Here is a 15,023-nt window from a genome sequence, read left to right as displayed (position 1 = left end):
GTGTAAAGAAAGGGTTTTTCGCATTGGCTGAAATAAGGAAAAAAAAAAAAAAAAAGAAGACAGCTAATTTTTGACAAGTTTTTGTGACTGACTGAAAAAGTTTACATTGTTCCAAAATTTTGAAAGAAGAAGAAAGTCTCTTTAACCTACTCAAACATTCAAATAATGGAAGCTACACCAATTCGTCAACCTGTTGCCATGACTTATCTCTGTGCTGGTAAGGAACTATCTTAGATCTTTTTCTTTGTACTTTCTCTTACTCTGGTACTGTACGATTAAACTATTTGTCGTTTATCTATGTAGATTGTGGTGCAGAAAATCAATTAAAGCCTAGAGAACCCATTCGTTGCCAGGATTGCGGCCACAGAATTATGTATAAGAAGAGAACCAAGAGAAGTGAGTAACCAACGGATTGCTGCTGCCTTTTGATATGCTACAGAAACTGATTATACTTTGTCTTGTAATTTAGTGGTTCAATTTGAAGCTCGTTAATTGTTAAACGTTCGCAGCATTAGGAAAAACCTTTTCTCATCCTTCGATTTTGTGAATATATGATTCTTTAAACGGATCATGACTCACTTGATCCATATACCATCACAAACGCGAAAAAAGGCGACATAATAAACTTGTTAGGGCATTGAAAAAGCAATTTCGATGTGGAAAGAATTTTTTTAATTTATTTATCGTGTTTACTCAATTCCAAAACATATCGTAACTCGTCATCAATATCTTCATCCTCTGTTCGTACTTGTGGCGAGCTTAACGTTGTTGCAGCTTCCTCTACAGTAGGCCAGTTCTCTATGTCATGGTATAGGGTGGTGCTGTCGTCAGGGAGGCCTTGAGTATTACTGCTGGCAGCGTTACTACTTCCTTGTATACGAGCCTCATTCTCATCAGTATCATGAAAGTCAGTCTTTTGCGCAGTAATTACAGCATCCCTATGCTCCAAGCTTGCTATCAAGGCTTCCATTAACTCTTCATCCTCATCATCTACATAATCACTTTCATGCATAATACCCGCTGTCATATCACTGTTCGTTCCAAAAGTTGCTTCTTGTTGTGACGACAGCATCAAAGCATATGCTAACATTTCATCATCTGAGAGACCTCCTAGGGATAGCTTGTCAAGTTCCTTTCGAGTTCTTTCTAGCTCTTGCTGCTCGGTTTTCAATTTCTCAATGGATTCTTTGGCTTCCCTGAAAATTTCGTTCTTCAATTTTTCTCGTAAGGCTATATTATATGGTTTGTTTTTGTGCTTCATAGCACGACGACTTAACATATTTTGTTGCCCTGGCGAGAAATCCCAACATTTGACCTGATGACCAATGGTGGCAATACCTTGGTAATCATTACAGAACAAATTTTTGACTCTCATTAAGTTTACATCAGAACGGTCTACAGGGGCATGTTTAGGAATTTTGTTGCCAAAAGTGGTGATAATTTCTCCAGTTAGAGGTTCCCAAACACGAATCCAACCATCGTCACTGCCGGTGACAATCTTACAAGCATCTATGTGAATGGCACTAATAGGCACAATATGTCCAGATAAAATGTGGAGGGGTTTGATAATACGACCTTCTTCAAGGGTCACTGCATCACCATTCCAAACGCAAACAGTACCCAAATCATCACCTGTCACTAAAAGTCGAGTCGTCTTGTAGGTGGTCGATATCGGCGTAGACATACCGGAAGAAGGAGCGGAGGAAGCAGTTGATTTATTACTGTTGACTGAAGCTGAGGAGAGATCAATAACGTTGCTGCCCGTTTTTCGACTGGTTGTTCCATTGTCTACTGCTGATCGAGGCTTCACAACTGATGCTAATGAGTAAGTATTGCCAGAGAATTGCTTATCCCATTTCATACATGTAATAGAGTTGGCTGCCGTGTGTCCAGCGGAAAATACACTGACACATTTGCCGTCCAAAGTAGAATACTTGAGCACATCCGTTTTACCCAGATACGCAACAATTACTGTATTGGTTTCATTATCGTACGACATACTCCTCACACTAAGGCGCGCAGAATCTGTTCTTATGATGGGTAAGGGCGCGATTGCTATTTTATCCTTCTCTAAAAATTCTCGTAAGTTCCGCTTCTTTTGTGCAAGCTCTTGTCCATTAAAATTACGATGAATTTGAAGAAGTAAGTTCAAATTTAGCTTCCAGATTATTATTGAGCCATCGTCATAGCCGATCAAAAGCTGATGGTCTGCTGTTGTTTTGATAACAGTGGGTTTTTTCACTGTTGCCGACTCCGGATAAAAAGTCCAAACACACAATGCTGTTGACACGTCCCAAATTTTAACTGTTCCATCCTCCTCTGAACCACTCAGAACAACGTCTTGCACGTGTTGAGGAAGACTTAGCGCACATACAGATCCTTGATGGAATTCAGAAAACGTTTTACGTCGACTAGTTGTTGATTTTGTTCTAGTATTGAGGGTGATATAACCTTGACCGAAACCCCATAAAATACGATCTTTATCCATTTCTACGCACGATATTTCTTGTCTTACATGCTCGTTTGTACTATAATATAGATGACGCTGCGCCACCTTTCCTGTCATCGGATTGCAGCGAGCGGCTACACCGTGTTCGGTACTGGCAACAATCATGCTGCTCGCCTCAAAATCCACTTGCATCTTTTCGAGAGATCCAATTTTTGGATCAAAAGACATAATCATCCCACGCCCCTTCGTCCATTTACGAACCAAATGCGTACGTAATATATATTCAGTTTTCCAGCTTTCGATAGATAACCGTTTGTATGGTAGAACACCAAAATATGATACAAAAGCATTTCTCCCTACGTTAAATTGTTAGCGTTTGAAGAAAGTTACATGCAATTTCTCTTCTGGTATCGAGAGTGAAATCGTACGTACAACAACTATCATCCATAATGATATACTTCCAATACGTGCATACTTCAGCTGCAACGGCCAAGCTCACTGGATCCAGCCTTGCAAAAATATGAGTAATTAACTCCACGGACAACTGATGAACAAAACATGGCTTACTACCAGAATGTAGAAATAGTTGAGTTATCCATTCATATAGTATAAGTATAACTAGTCTTACCTTGGGTCGACTTCTGACAGTCTGTATTTCCTCTTTCCTTTCTTAACTGGTAACAAATCATGATAGGTAGTTTTTGCTGAGAGATTGTTGATAGAACTTTGTTCGGTTAATGATTCTTTGCTATCTTCTGTTGTAATACTCTTTGTTATAGAATTGCTTCGGTGAAAAGACATTAACTTGTTGAACGGGAGAGAATGCTTAGTACTAATTATCGATCAAAAGAACTTGTTTGTTTCTATCTGGGATGCGCAGTCGTTCAAAGGTGGTTATTCTTTTAATTGAATTAAAGACTGCTAAAGTTTCTGTCAATAGTATGAATCCTCTAATAGTTTTTAGGATCTATTACAGACACTGTAAAATTACAAGAAATAAGAAGAAATAAAAAAAAAATCCAAGTGAAAAACGAATCTAAAAAGTAGATCTGATCTTGATCAGTAAATAAGGTAAAAGGTGCTGCAAAGTTTCTTTGTTCAAAAGCGCTAAATAGAAAAGCTACTTGAAACTGTTTTCGATTGGATAAAATAAAGTGCTGTTGCTAACTTTCACAATTTGCTGAACGTATAGAATTTTATCTCTATTCCAAGAACATAGCTTTGACAATTATGGCAAAGAAAGGGTCATTGTTTCGCAATTTGAAGCAGTTTGACGGCTATGCTAAAACTCTCGATGACTTTCGCGTCAAAACTACTTCAGGTGCATCAGGTGAGTCGAAATATATTGATTATTGATCGACAATCAGGATGACCAGACAACTCGCCCATGCTCCCATATTATCCTGCTAGTACTTACTCGATTCGTTTGCTTTGAAATAGTTACCATTATCAGTATGATAATTATTATTGCGCTTATTTCCTTTGAAGTTATGGAATATACTACTACTTTTTGGCGACCCAGCCTGGTTGTCGATAAAAGTAGGAAAGAGAAGTTACCGATCAATTTCAACCTCACCTTTCACAATATGCCTTGCTATAGTGAGAATAATTTGAATATTTTGATCCAGAGAGAAAAAAAAAGGTGTATTCTAACGCCCTAATTTTTATGGCATTGAAGTGCTTAATATTGATATAATGGATGAGAATGGCGAGCATATTTCAGGCTTTTCACAGGATATAACCAAAGTTCGGCTTACGTTAGATGGTGAGGCAATAAAGTCGGACTCAGCAGGTTAGATAAAGGCATACAATTCTTTACCCATATTAACTTTGAATAAAGGAGAGAAAAGGATTGAACACTTTAATTAATTACCTCAATCCATAATAGAATTAGGGGACTATACAGCAGATGCTTCGAAGGCATTTAAACCATCTACTGAATGTGGTAGCTGCTACGGTGCCACACCTTTACGTGAAGATGGTTGTTGTAACACTTGCCAAGAAGTGCGTGAAGCTTACATTAAACAAGGTTGGGGACTTGTCAAGGCCGAAAAAATTGATCAATGCATTCGTGAAGGGTGGTTAGAGCGGTTTGAAAAACAATCCAACGAAGGATGCAATATTCATGGGCACTTACTGGTTAACAAAGTGAGGGGCAATTTCCATTTTGCCCCAGGCGACACATTTCAAACGACTTCTATGCATGTGCATGATCTAAAGGAGTTTACAGCAGGCGCTCCAGATGGACATAAGTTCGATTTGAGCCATACAATACATAAGTTAAGATTTGGACCTGACACTCAGAATGAGGCAGACGATATTTTGGCCGTGACAGATTCGCTATCCGGCACGTCGAAGAAGGAACTTAAAGGTAGCAACTTGCACTTGATTAGCATATATCCATGCAAATGAGAAAAATATTTTATAGTGTTGTTTAACTGGGTTTGTTGACTCAACTCTCATAGACCGTAAAGTATTTCAATACTTTTTGAAGATTGTTTCAACGAAACTTTTCCCTTTGAACAGTGTTCCAACGCTCACCAATCAGTATTCTGTGATACAAAACGATATCGAAGGGGCTAATGGTGGCTTGCCTGGCGTGTTTTTCATGATGGAGATATCTCCTATGGAAATCATATATAAGGAGGCTCATAAATCATTCGGAAGTCTTTTAACTGGTATATTAGCTGTCATAGGTGGCGTTTTTACTGTTGCCGGTTTAATCAATCGTATCGTTTATAGAGCAGAAAGAGCATATCAAAAGAAAGTGCAACTAGGCAAGACATTATAAACCCATGGCACGCTGCTCATCCATTGTAACAGACATATTAGTGTACATATTCTATGAATGAAAACAAGCTTTTCTTAGTTTTCTCAGATAGTGATTGGCTCTGTACAATTTATTTAGATAAATATGGTCTAAAAGGATCCAAACGTATCTTCATACTTTTCTATAACCTTTGTTTCACCCAGCCCTCAAGACCATTGGCCAGCCATATTTCCTGAACGCTTTTACCTAATGCACCCACATTGTAAACCTTTTCTTGACCATCGCATTTCTTCACTATTACTCTGCCTTCTGCTACATGAATTTCAACATTCCATCCTGTACGTTTCGTCAGCTCCTGCGTGCCTACTTCTGTCTTTAAATCGTTGACTAATTCAGCTGATTCAATAAGTAGCAAAGCATTATTTACAGAATTACGCTTAAAAATGTCAGAGTAGGATCCTGCCACCATGATTTGAATATCCCTTGATTTAATAGCCGTTGCTGCTTGCTCACGAGAAGAGCCTGTACCAAAATTAAATCCTCCCACAAGAATATCTCCAGGTTTGACTAGGTTGACAAAATTATGATCATAATTTTCCATCACAACTTTCTTCATGTCATCACGAGTCATTTCATCATTATACGTATATTTGCCAGGATAGATACCATCCGTATTCAAATTATCAGCATGGCAAAAAATAATTTCTCCGCGAATAATGGATGGGAAGTTCGGAAGAACTTCGTTGGAGGAACTGGTAGCTGTTTGGTTTGCTAACTGTTTTGAGCTTGCAATTTCGATACTGAAAGATGGGGAAGGTGGTTTGGAACTCGTAGTAATTGAGGATGACTGGGGTCCCGATATATAACCTGATAAAGCCGAAGCAGCTACTACTGCAGGGGATGCTAAATAAGCTAATGCGTTCGGTGATCCCATACGGCCTTTGAAATTTCGATTGGTAGCAGAAATGCCTATCTCGCCATCCTTCAAAAGACCCATTCCCAGACCTACACAGGGCCCACAACCTGCAGGTAAAACAGTGGCGCCGGCATCAATCAAAGTTTGCCAATGGCCGGCTTGTTCTGCTTCCTTTTGAACTTCAGAGCTAGCAGCTGCAACGTAGAATTCTACACCTTCTTTAATCTTTTTACCCTGCAAGACTTCAGCAGCTTGTTTTAAATCAGAACTGCGAGAATTCACGCAAGATACGAGGTAAGCCTTATTGATCGGTATTCGTTTAGCCATCAACTCCGAGAGAGGAGTAGCCACTTTGACGGAATTGGGACCAGAAACATATGCTGACAACGTAGAAAGGTCCAAAGTGAGTGTTTTGGCATACGTGGCTTTGGGAGATGGTTTTAACGGTTTGTCTATCAGATTTTGAATTGTCTCATCATTGATACGTGGATGAATAAACTTCTGTCCGAAATTTGCTGGTACTAAGTTTGCATTTTCAAAGTGCGAGAATTCAATACGTCGTTGGCGTTTTCTGAGAAACTCAATAGTGGCTTTGTCGACAGGGAAAACACCTGCCAAGGCACCCCATTCTGTTGTCATATTGGCTATCGCTAATCGATCCTCAACAGTCAGATCTCCGATTTCTCCATGGAACTCAATGGCTGTATTAAGCACTTGATCCCTATTAAATAACCCGCATAGCGCTATAATAACATCTTTCCCTGTAACACCTTTCGGAAGTTTGCCTTTGAATTGAACCTTGACTATAGGTGGAATTTGCCACCAAGTGCGGCCCGTCGCCCAAATTGCTGCCGCATCAGTACGAACAATGGGAGTACCCAAAGCACCAATACCACCATACATGTTGGAGTGTGAGTCAGAAGCAACGGTGAGGGTGTTGGGGAAAGCGTAACCTTCTTCAATCATGACTTGATGTCCAATACCGCGTCCAGCCGGATAGAAATCGACTCCTTGCTCCTTACTCCATGCTTCAATGTTGGCGTACTTTTTGAGGTTTTTTTCGGATTTATTTTGAACATCATGGTCTAAAGCGTATACAGGTTGCTTGGTATCGTATATCTTTGTTGCACCAATAGACTTGAATCTAGCATTGTAATGATAAACATAGCAAACTTCAGCCTGGAGCGCTTCAACCGCTATTTGAACAACACTGTGCTTTTTTTTTTTTTCTTTGTACTTTACTTAGGAATGACAGCACCTGTATTGTCATGGGTCAACACATGGTGAGGGCGTATAGTGACATAGTCACCGCTTTTTACTTCATATCCTTCTGGTAGATCTACTGCATAATTTTGTACGATTTTTTCAATCAAATTTTGACTATTCGAGGTTGAATAAGCGGCATATGCTCGAGGTAAGATTCTACCGACATTGCTATTCAGAATAGTTGCTGTTCTGCGAATTTTAAATCGTGATAGTGTTAACAACATATTCTATCGTAAGGAACTGAATAAAGAAGGATATGTAATCCTGCCGGGTTAATCAATTTAAGGAATTATACAGAAAAATGAAAAAAGAATAGCGAGGGTGGTTATACTTTATTTACTTATAAGTTGTGGAGGAAGATGAGATTATCGATCACGAAAATAACCCAAATATGGTAAACAGATCTGCTTTTTTAAGGCACAAGAAGATTTGCTTTGAAATCATAGTTCTGCTTAATGTATTTAAATTAGCTCAAACATTTGGTCGTCACAGTCGTAAAACTAGGATACTTATCTATTGCATGTAATACAATGTAGATATTGCTCATTCAGCTCTTCAATGAAGAAAAGATGTTGTTTGAATTGCTCGATGCTGGTTCATCGAATTTACTTGAAGCAAGAGGCAGGAAAGGCCATGTAAAACAATTATGCTAGATTAAACAAACGCTTTGCAAAAACGGAAAGTTCAACGCGAGATTTGGTTGCTTGTCTACTACAAAGATATATCTTAGGTTTTGATAAAATATTACTCCTTTTGTATGCTCTTTGACTACTATCCTATAATGATTCTCTTCTTGTTGGAAAGTTCAATTAAAGAAAAATGAATAGATACACGTTTGTGTAACCATGTAAACATTAGTGATATAGCCTGTCCAATTACATCAGAATATTATTCAGTCATTGCTGATGATATCCATTACACTTATTGGAAGCTGCCAACTGGTTGTACTTTACAGTATTATCCCTCATAACATATATTCGTATGCAGCTTATGTTTACACGTGGAGGTACCGTTTACTGTTCCTCGAACGTATCTTCAGATTAAACGATTGAGGTTGATAATTACCATTGTATCTGTATGAGTACATAATCACTTTTGGAATTGCACTGCTCAAGTTAGCCCCCCTAAAAAAAAGGATATTTATGTATGAAAAAAAGAAAAGATAAAGAAATGATGAAATAAACAGAAAACTTTTTTACTATCTTATAGGTTAATGAAGCAAAGACCTCTTCAGTAGCTATTATATATGACTAAACTAGGCTCGCCAATTCATCGCTGCTTATTGAGCTATAGAATTATCCTATACCTTGACATCTGTTTCATAGGGCGATTAGTCGCGGACAACAACATGGTTTTTTTTTAGTCTCTTTAAAAAATGTTAATGACGGCTTCTATAATTATTGTAGTATCATCACCAGATTATAAAATTTGAGCATATAACACGTATAGCTGTCATGTATCATTCCGTAACTGGTTCTAAGTGATTGTAGGTGAAAGCAATCGATCTTGTATCTCAAATTGTTGAAATAATGTATTGTTGCTAGCACCGTCGTGCCCTGGATGTTTCCATACTTTAAAACGGCCGATTATCTTCCACCTTCTCCAGTTTGTCAATTATAGCATTCAATTTGTTCATTCTTGCTTCACGATGTTGTATGGCATATCTTTGAATTCAAATCTGTATATTAAAGATAACGTTCATGAACTTTTTCAGAACTTTTTTAAAAAGGTGGCATCATGACAAAATTGACGGCTTTTCCTAGCTTTTTCAACAGAAGAGAAAGAGTGTCTGAAAATAAATATGGTAAACTATTCATGCTATGGTTTATTTGAATGATAAGGTTAAATGGCTACGAATGCTACGACTTAATGAAGCCAGTGAAATCGTAATACATCACATGCTAGTAAAAACTGCTATGGATTTTTTCTGTACGTAATACTGGGTATCAGATATAAGCAAACAGCATAACAAATAGGAAGGATTGCATCATTAGTTAACTATGAACGAGCAATCAAAACGTTACTGCAAGTACAAGGAATTAGTTTAGTCGAAACCAATCAACATGTTCATACGGCAGAAGCTCTTGGATAATGTGCCTTAAGAGTTCGTTTGATTGCTCCAGAGTGTATTTACTTCTTAAAGGACGCCGTAAATCTTCAATATTGTTTTCATCATCTTCGCCATCACTTAACAAGTCTTCGTAACAGTGAAATATGGATTCGCAGGTTACTGGCTGGCGTGGTGTGCGCGAACGTACATTCTATAGGAGTAGATCATATTAATATAAGCAAAAGATGCATGTTTCAAAACCGTAAACAAATTCATATCCTATTATTTCCTTACTCTACAATTAATGTGCCCTTGGTATGTGGATTTCCTCTTCTTTTGGTTATGAACGGCAGAAATAGGTAAGGCAAGTTGCTCGACATCATTTTCGGTTGCAAATTTATGGCAGGGACTCTGGTAAGGCGATTCAATTATACAGGCTGCTGAATCAAATTCATTTAGAATGGCTTGCCAATAATCCTTGAAGGGAATCGGCTTTCTGATTTTGCAGAAAACTTCGTCGTCACTGTCATCGTCTTCCTTCAATAGTGAGCCTCCTTCTTCAACCGATCGCATAGGATGAAGTGGTTGAGAATTTTCATTTGAATTACATTCGTTATCAATAACTGAAGGCTTACTAGCTTCAGCGGGTTTCCTCATATAATAGAGAATGTTCGCCGTACTATTGCTTCTGTTAATCGAATTCTTCGAATTTCGTTTCTGCTTTTGTTTCGGAATTGATGTGATTGGTTTCGTTAACGGCTTCGCCAAGGTTACAGATTTTTTTAAAGCAGAGTCAGGCTGCTGAAGAGCTGAGGAAACCATATTATCCTTGGTAATCGCTTTATGGCTTTCATTTCTAGGTCTAAGTTTTCTACCACTGAAATAGCTGTTAATCGTAGACATTTCAAAATTAGTGGAAAGAAAGAATGTGGTTACAACCGCGACAGTTCAAGCAAACAAAAATAACATTTCGAAGTCAGAACAGGTGGCATTGGTGACAAACGAAATTTAACGCTACCACTGTACATTTAAGCTTGAATTTATTGAAGAATTTCTTAATTCCAATGAGTACACAGCTAGGCTACTTATAAAAATTGCCAGGGGAAGTTTTAAGAGTATAAGAATTAGAACACCTGTAAGGAGGGCAAGGGGGATGGCATTGTTTAATGAAGTTGGATTAGGAGAAATCCGAGACGATCAATTTAATGGTTGTGAGAGCGCATAGAGCCAATCCAAGAGGACTTGTCCCAAGGCTTCTGGCGGTTGTGGGGACGTTTTTTCAGGCTGAAGATAACCTGAAAAAAAAGCAGTTGACAAATGTACCATACTATGCTCCAGTGAACAGAGGCATTGATGCAGTGGTTGATTGGTCAGATTGGTAGCTTGTCCAGCAGGTAGTAGAGGATCAAAGATGTCGTGAGTCAGTTACAGACGGTTGAGCATATTCAGACATTATAGGGTGTGATTTTTTGTAAGAGCGTACATTGGATGGTAGAGACTGAGGTATTCTATACCTCCTATAATATATAACACGAATAAGACACACCTCCAAATACAAGATGTGTTATTATGATTATATAATCATAAAAACACTTGTCCACCCCATCTTGTAGTCTAGAGCCGCATATATAATGCTGCATTCCTCACTTTATACTAGCAGTACTTATTGGCTGTAACTACATCTTTCCAACATTCTCTATAAGCTCCCTCAACTTCAAGAAGGTATAAAGGAAATCCATGTTTCATCATTAATAAAATCAATCGATTTTTTGAGCTATTGTTCAGTTGCATTCATTTTCATTTGGTCTTTTTCAAAAATTTGAAATTTCCATAAACATCAATAATTATACCTACTACACAATGCTATAGAATCTTCATTAATAAATAAATGAGCAAAAGAAAAAGCTCCCTTGTTGGAAGTAAAAGAGAATTACACAGCCCAACTGGAAACAATATCGAGTTCATCCTCAGCAATGAAAGGCATGTGCACAGATTTTATCATAATGTCACCACACATGAAGCATTGATGTGCTACGATGTCATCTAATCTATCCCTAAAGCCTTCTATTTGACTCGTAACGAGTTTTTTCTCATCTTTAGATTGTATATCGGTGGCTAACCTTCTGAAATCTTGGGAGATCCCTTCTTGTATGTCCGCTAATTGTTTAATTTGCCTTGTTGGTAGATATTTTGATACTTGATTGTGTAAACAGTCAGCATGATAATGATGATTGCAAGAGAATGTGTAGAATTGACGAGTCAGTAAAGGAAAGTGACAAAGAAAGCATTGTTGCTCCTCTTTGATAACCGCAAATCTGTGGAAAAGGTTTTTTCAGCCCATTATTCGCAACGTTTTTCATCCTAAGGTTTGTTAGCGTTTATACCTTTTCTTCAGTGTTCGAATGTCCAACCGTATGTATTCTGAGCTCAAAGTTGCATTATTCATTTCCATTTTGAGATCCTCTATAGTGACATTGTACTCTCTAAAGGTCGAACATATTTCGTCTTTAAACTCATCGATGAGAACATTATCAGGGAAAAATGGTAGTATATCTTCCATCTTCAATAAGTCGCATTGTTTAAGAAGATTTATCGCCCTAGTTACGAATAGATATGTTAGTTGCGCCTCGAGCATTATGATATATGGTAAGTGAATTTACGTTTTCAGGTCTTTATCAACTTGTATGATGTGCTTAGCAATACGAATCCACAATCTTTTCCGAAAGGAATGGCTATCAACAGGTCTATCTGCATTAATATATGCCAGTTCTAAATTGTCTTCCTAGAAAACGAAGGCTAATGAATTAATTATGTATTACCAATAACGCCGAGTTGTTTTGCGTTACTTTTAGTGCTAAATCGACAGCATCTTCATACAGTCCCAATAGACTATAGATATGTACACAGCTTTGTGCGCGGTTATATTGCCTGCAGAGATTAAAAGCATGAGCTAAGTCATAATGTGTTTCTCGACCTTCATTGGTGAGGAAAGATAGTATTGCTGTTTCATCTCTAGTCGGTTGCATTGCATACAAAGTAATAAGCAAATTGTGAACAACAGGATCTGTATTGTTGAAAAATGAGATGACATGCGTCAGATATCGAATACATTCATGCTAAGATCAATATAGTTCATGTCAGTATATAGCTCCCTTATATTATCTTGAAGTCCACCTCACCTCTGCGTTTTCAAATTTTCGTATGCGATAACAGCGTAACAAGGTGGGTATAAGGCTTTTTGGGTTGACATTGGGATGATTCAGCCACATATCTACAGTTTTCCTGGGTTCATTCTCTATTAACAGTGAGCTGTATTTATAGATCAAGTCTTCATTACTCTTCCAGAACAATATGTAGGAAAGATGTTAATTTAAAATTTATAAAGAAATGTTATCTTATAAGTTTCGTTGTGCGTACCTGGTTATCCAAAACTTTGATAGCTTTCCCCCAATTTTCCTGACTGACCCAGTGGTGAATGATTTTTTCGACATCATTTGTAAGATAAGCATAATATAGAAGTAACTCTGCTTCCGGAAACCCTTGGATCGCTAGCATTTTATGAATTGTAGGCGTATGTAAATAACTTTGGTAACTCTCCAATACACAGCATAATTCTTCCTTAGCAGATTTTAACTGTGAAGGTTGGGGCATTAAAAATGAACGTGCTGTGCCGGCTGTTTTCCCTTTCATATTTGAAACGCAATTAACGGAAATTGTCGTTTCTTCTAACTTGTTTAATCTGTTCAAATGAAGCTTCACTAACCATGTGGCGATGAGTGTCGTCTGCGTTGTTTTCTGGCCAGCAGTGCTATCCATATTTTTTAGCATTTCAAGCCGCTCCTTTAGCAAAAATTGTAAGGCATCCTCTTCTCCTTTTTTGAGAAACTTAAGAGCAACTTCTTCGAACGCGCAGTTACTCGCTTTTGCGTAATATTCGGCACTTTGCATGTACTTCCCTTGATTAAAATCCTCTTCTGCCTGGGCTTTGTAGATTTCGTTTCGCTGTCCTGATGTTGTCGCATATTTTAAGGCTTTATCATAATGTTTTTTTTCTAAAAACAACTTCCATATATCGCGTGATTCATTCTGTATTACCAGTTCATACATGGCATCAGTGGTATAAATCCAATACGTTCGCTGAGTTTCATCTACTGTCATGCCTCTTATAGCTTCATTCGGATTTTGAAGGGGTATCATTTCTTCATACACTATTTTCTCATTCAACCTACAAACAGCCCTGACATGACGTTTGTAAAGGAGTATCACGTGAAATTCAGTCATTATCAGTGTAACAGGTATATCTGTGTTATATTGATTTGATTGCTCGTCAAAACTGGTAGGAGGGAACGGTATCAAATTCGCTTCTCTAATAAAACCGTGCGCTTGGTCACTGACAACCGACGACAAGCCTCCAGTAAAGTCTAAACGACCGCAATAAACTCCTGTACTTGTTAGCCAAGCGAATTCTTGAGGTACACTGTGGATCTGTAAATCAAAATATCGATCGAAGAAAACAATGTGACTGTAGCTCAAAGTGTTTGGCATTACAAGGCATTGTTCAAGTGTGATTTGGGTGAAAATGGGCCCAAAGTTAGCTTTGCTGGCCGAGTTATTCGTGGCTTTGGATATTACTCCATTGAATTGATATAATCGGGTAGGAGTCGCTGTCATTATCAAATATCTATGCATGTCGGTGGGAAATCTCTCAAGTTGAAGCCCTGTGATTAGCATTTCGTCTTTTGTAATTGCAGCGGTATCAGTCAAATCATATATTTTTGAGACGTATCTTTCTATATTTTTTTTAAAAATCGATTCCTCCATAGGTGGGTCTAAAACCGTCTCATAAATTATCCCCTTATCGCTGCCTATCAATATCTGATTTGTTGTTTCATTTAAACCGTGTGCTTGTTTATTCCATGCTATAGACGTGATTGAGATGCCTTTCAATTTTATGAGTTCCCAAGGCTTTTTCCAATTATGATACAAATAAAAATTCTCTCCATTGTTTGTAGTGATAATGATATGCCTTCCTGTTGGGTCCAAGAACAGATTTAATACTTCGCTCGTTGCCGAATGATGTGATATTTCACAGACTATATACAGAATCTCTATGAATTCTTTGTTCTTAATTGAATATTAACTTTTATCGAGTTACCATCTACGTTTAAGGGATCGTCCAAGTTGATTCTGATAATTTTGAAATTACTTGTTACAGCAGCCAGCATATTATTCTGTACTGACATAGTTAGCAAAGTCGCCGACATCTGAAATTGAACATACTGCAGGCTAAAAATATTATCATTCGCTCTTGTATCGCTTAACATGTTTGCTGCATAGTTTGATTCATTCTAATTTTGCAACGCATTTGCATTATTGAGTGGACGTTCATTCACAAACTCCAAAATTTAAAGTTTTGTTTTACTTTTTTACTTTTACTTGCTTTCAATTGTTCATTTTCAATCAACTGCTTTTGTGCGATTGCGTGTGAGCTATCGGTAGTAACTACAGCGTTTGTCTTGTGCTCAGTTGAATTTTGTTGATTTGACTCTAGAAAATCGTCAAAAAGCGACAT

General features: G+C 37.8%; 6 protein-coding genes across 6 annotated transcripts; 2 read left to right on the top strand and 4 right to left on the bottom strand.

Annotated features, from left to right (window-relative positions):
• The first annotated feature begins 58 nt into the window (after nucleotides 1–58).
• Nucleotides 59–649, top strand: BDF20DRAFT_857055 (DNA directed RNA polymerase). The gene is made up of 3 exons (XM_053080325.1): nucleotides 59–217; nucleotides 304–396; nucleotides 470–649. The coding sequence occupies exons 1-3, from the start codon at nucleotides 166–168 to the stop codon at nucleotides 490–492; spliced, it is 168 nt and encodes a 55-aa protein (XP_052937729.1). The 5' UTR covers nucleotides 59–165; the 3' UTR covers nucleotides 493–649.
• Nucleotides 650–3,509, bottom strand: BDF20DRAFT_857053 (quinon protein alcohol dehydrogenase-like superfamily). The gene is made up of 3 exons (XM_053080324.1): nucleotides 3,078–3,509; nucleotides 2,882–3,015; nucleotides 650–2,805 (listed from the first exon to the last, which is right to left on the bottom strand). Exons 1-3 carry the CDS (start codon nucleotides 3,248–3,250, stop codon nucleotides 677–679), a joined length of 2,436 nt encoding a protein of 811 aa, XP_052937728.1. The 5' UTR covers nucleotides 3,251–3,509; the 3' UTR covers nucleotides 650–676.
• A 170-nt stretch (nucleotides 3,510–3,679) lies between these two features.
• BDF20DRAFT_911112 (endoplasmic reticulum vesicle transporter-domain-containing protein) lies at nucleotides 3,680–5,240 on the top strand (the record flags this gene model as incomplete). The annotated part of the gene is made up of 5 exons (XM_053083783.1): nucleotides 3,680–3,779; nucleotides 3,890–4,048; nucleotides 4,128–4,241; nucleotides 4,338–4,820; nucleotides 4,915–5,240. 5 exons carry the CDS (start codon nucleotides 3,680–3,682, stop codon nucleotides 5,238–5,240), a joined length of 1,182 nt encoding a protein of 393 aa, XP_052937727.1.
• A 160-nt stretch (nucleotides 5,241–5,400) lies between these two features.
• On the bottom strand, nucleotides 5,401–7,405 carry BDF20DRAFT_905114 (uncharacterized protein; the record flags this gene model as incomplete). The annotated part of the gene is made up of 2 exons (XM_053083118.1): nucleotides 5,401–7,272; nucleotides 7,373–7,405. 2 exons carry the CDS (start codon nucleotides 7,403–7,405, stop codon nucleotides 5,401–5,403), a joined length of 1,905 nt encoding a protein of 634 aa, XP_052937726.1.
• Nucleotides 7,406–9,205: 1,800 nt separating this feature from the next.
• Nucleotides 9,206–10,365, bottom strand: BDF20DRAFT_999040 (uncharacterized protein). The gene is made up of 2 exons (XM_053085476.1): nucleotides 9,746–10,365; nucleotides 9,206–9,662 (listed from the first exon to the last, which is right to left on the bottom strand). The coding sequence occupies exons 1-2, from the start codon at nucleotides 10,352–10,354 to the stop codon at nucleotides 9,441–9,443; spliced, it is 831 nt and encodes a 276-aa protein (XP_052937725.1). The 5' UTR covers nucleotides 10,355–10,365; the 3' UTR covers nucleotides 9,206–9,440.
• A 1,016-nt stretch (nucleotides 10,366–11,381) lies between these two features.
• BDF20DRAFT_833481 (Pep3/Vps18/deep orange family-domain-containing protein) lies at nucleotides 11,382–15,023 on the bottom strand (the record flags this gene model as incomplete). Its single annotated transcript, XM_053078649.1, has 8 exons — nucleotides 11,382–11,766; nucleotides 11,836–12,048; nucleotides 12,112–12,233; nucleotides 12,271–12,567; nucleotides 12,631–12,789; nucleotides 12,869–14,544; nucleotides 14,607–14,799; nucleotides 14,874–15,023. The coding sequence occupies 8 exons, from the start codon at nucleotides 15,021–15,023 to the stop codon at nucleotides 11,382–11,384; spliced, it is 3,195 nt and encodes a 1,064-aa protein (XP_052937724.1).

The sequence above is a fragment of the Mycotypha africana genome (genome assembly GCF_025528875.1).
Source record: "Mycotypha africana strain NRRL 2978 chromosome Unknown BDF20scaffold_3, whole genome shotgun sequence".
Lineage (NCBI taxonomy): Eukaryota > Fungi > Mucoromycota > Mucoromycetes > Mucorales > Mycotyphaceae > Mycotypha > Mycotypha africana.
This window is presented reverse-complemented; position numbering and strand designations above follow the sequence as displayed.